General features: G+C 53.8%; 1 protein-coding gene across 1 annotated transcript; it reads left to right on the forward strand.

Annotated features, from left to right (window-relative positions):
* The first annotated feature begins 1,577 nt into the window (after positions 1 to 1,577).
* On the forward strand, positions 1,578 to 2,981 carry LOC4332923 (peroxidase 2). The gene is made up of 2 exons (XM_015776846.3): positions 1,578 to 1,873; positions 1,984 to 2,981. The coding sequence occupies exons 1-2, from the start codon at positions 1,664 to 1,666 to the stop codon at positions 2,743 to 2,745; spliced, it is 972 nt and encodes a 323-aa protein (XP_015632332.1). The 5' UTR covers positions 1,578 to 1,663; the 3' UTR covers positions 2,746 to 2,981.

Below are 2,981 nucleotides of genomic sequence, written 5' to 3' on the forward strand. Positions count from 1 at the left end.
CCTAGGTGTATGCAAAAATCGTTATTTTTGACGTGAAAATTATATTTTCGTGTGCGGGTGCTTTATGTGGCCCGCACGGAAAAACAAAAATCCAAAAAAAAAATGAAAACCCTAAATCTGGCGGCGGCGGCGCTCCTGGCCACCTCCTCCTCCTCGTCCTCATCGGTGGGGCTGGCTGCCGCCGCAGCTCGTCGTCTTCGTAGCCGTCGCCACCGCCGCTCGTCTCGTTGCCGCCGTCACGCGGGGGAGGGCGGGAGAGGGGTGCCGCCGCTAGATCCAGGCGGGGGAGGGCGGGAGACGGGCGCCGCCGCCGGATCCGGGCAGCGGAGAGGTCGCGGGGACAGCCGCCGTCCGCCTCCGCTCCGGCCACCTCCTCCTTGTCGGCGGGGGCGGCGCGGATTCGCGCGGGGCCAACAGCGCCACTCCCGGCCACCTCGTCGGCGGTGGTGGGGGCGATTAGGGCCCCGCTCCTCCCGTCGGGCACCGTCACTGAGCCATCGCGCCCGCCTGCCACCGCATGAGAGGAGAGGAGAGAGAGGTGGGGTGATGGGGTGAGGAAAAAGGATGAGGGTAAGGATAAGGATAAGAGGTGAGAGAGTTGGAGGGGATGGATGGAATTTTTTGAAATGTTGAGAGGGAAAAGGGAGGGAGGGTATTTACGCATGCGGTAGTCTTAACATGCCCGCATGCGAAATCGATTTTCGTGTGCGATCCTATTAAGGGTCCGCACGGAAAAATGGGAGGACAATTTTTTCCAGACGGGTCAGTTATGGACCGTCTGAAATTTAACGAGGGGCTCGTCCACAAAAATGAATTCTGTACTAGTGCTACTATAAGGTTTTGTTCTCAACTCGAGGCTCCCAACCTTCGCTTCTTCGTTTCTCGCATGCACACTTTTCGAACTAGTAAACAATGTGGTTTAAAAACAATTCTATTAGAAAGTTGTTGTAAAAAATCATATTAATCTATTTTTAAAGTTTTTTTTAAGCTAATACTTAATTAATCATGTGCTAAAAAATAACCCCGTTTTACTTGCATAGGGAACCTCTCCTCCCGAATATTGACTGAGAGGTGGCAAAAGAAAACTATTGATCATATGGATATTTTGACTTTATGAATCCAACATTGAGCAATGCTACAGCTCCATTCTAAAAAAAAATTAAAGAGTATATGACTATTTTGACTCAATTTATAATCAAATCAAATAATGAGCAATGCTACACAGCTCAATTCTAAGAAAACAACAAGCAAGTGGACTTCCCTGCAACAAATCATGCGATGGCACTTTCTCTGGAAGAGGCAAAGGAAAATCAGTACAGTTCACAAAGAGAGAATAGGCTCCATCCATGCAGAATATCAAATCAAGAAGCCGCGCGCGCGCAGCTAGCTAGCTAGTTCGTTAACTGTGGGCACAGCCATGTTCATGCCAGCTAAGATTTCTCATCACCAATGATTGATCGATTTCTCTCCATACGCCGTGTGCCAATCTAACGAATCGCAGTAGCAACATCGAATCCGCCATCGTTCCTTAGCTACGCCATATAATTAAATCGATCTCTCCATCTATAAATATCCATTCGATTTAGCGTGTCAACTTCATCCATCTCACGCCAACAATCACATCATCATCTCAGAGCAAAAGCAGCAGGAGCTGAAACGAGCAATGGCAGCATCGGGCATGAAGCTCGCCGTGGCGGTGGCGTGCGCGCTGGCGCTCGCGTCGGCGTGCCACGGCCTGCAGCTGGGCTACTACAAGCAGTCGTGCCCCCGCGTGGAGGCCATCGTGAGGGACGAGGTGAAGAAGTTCGTCTACAAGGACGCCGGCATCGGCGCCGGACTCATCCGCCTCGTCTTCCACGACTGCTTCGTCGAGGTATGTCGCATTGCATTTCTGAATCACAAATTTGCAATCCATGGCGGCAGTGAGATGAGATCAATGTGAGCGTGACAGATCATCATATGCATGTATGTGTTTGTTGATAGGGATGTGATGGCTCGGTGCTCCTGGACCCAACTCCGGCGAACCCGAAGCCGGAGAAGCTCAGCCCGCCCAACATGCCCAGCCTCCGCGGCTTCGAGGTGATCGACGCCGCCAAGGACGCCGTCGAGAAGGTCTGCCCCGGCGTGGTCTCGTGCGCCGACATCGTCGCCTTCGCCGCCCGCGACGCCGCCTACTTCCTCAGCAGATTCAGGGTCAAGATCAACGTCCCAGGTGGACGCCTCGATGGCCGCCGCTCCCTCGACTCCGACGCCCTCAACAACCTGCCGCCGCCCAACTTCAACGTGAACCAGCTCATCGGCGCGTTCGCCGCCAAGGGCCTCGACGCCGAGGACATGGTGGTGCTCTCCGGCGCCCACACCGTCGGCCGCTCCCACTGCTCCTCCTTCGTCTCGGACCGCGTCGCCGCGCCCTCCGACATCAACGGCGGCTTCGCCAACTTCCTCAAGCAGAGGTGCCCGGCCAACCCGACCTCCAGCAACGACCCGACGGTGAACCAGGACGCCGTCACGCCCAACGCGTTCGACAACCAGTACTACAAGAACGTGGTGGCGCACAAGGTGCTCTTCGCGTCGGACGCGGCGCTGCTGACGTCGCCGGCGACGGCGAAGATGGTGTCGGACAACGCCAACATCCCGGGGTGGTGGGAGGACAAGTTCGCCAAGGCGTTCGTCAAGATGGCATCCGTCGGTGTCAAGACCGGCTACCCCGGCGAGATCAGGAGGCACTGCAGGGTCGTCAACTAATCATCATCGGGTCAATCCGACTAATGCAAACCCATCGATCTATACGTTCATTCGTTTGTTTTCCAGGACTTTGTTCTTCTGATCGATTCGACATGACGTACTACATTTCTTGGTTCTTTTGGCCGTTGGTACGGCTTGCATTATCCCTCTAAAACCACCATGACAATGAACTGTACTTGAATAAATTCATCTCTCATAATAATTAATACAAGCCTCATCTCTTTTTTATTGGTAAA

This window comes from Oryza sativa, chromosome 3, assembly GCF_034140825.1.
Source record: "Oryza sativa Japonica Group chromosome 3, ASM3414082v1".
NCBI classification, from domain to species: domain Eukaryota; kingdom Viridiplantae; phylum Streptophyta; class Magnoliopsida; order Poales; family Poaceae; genus Oryza; species Oryza sativa.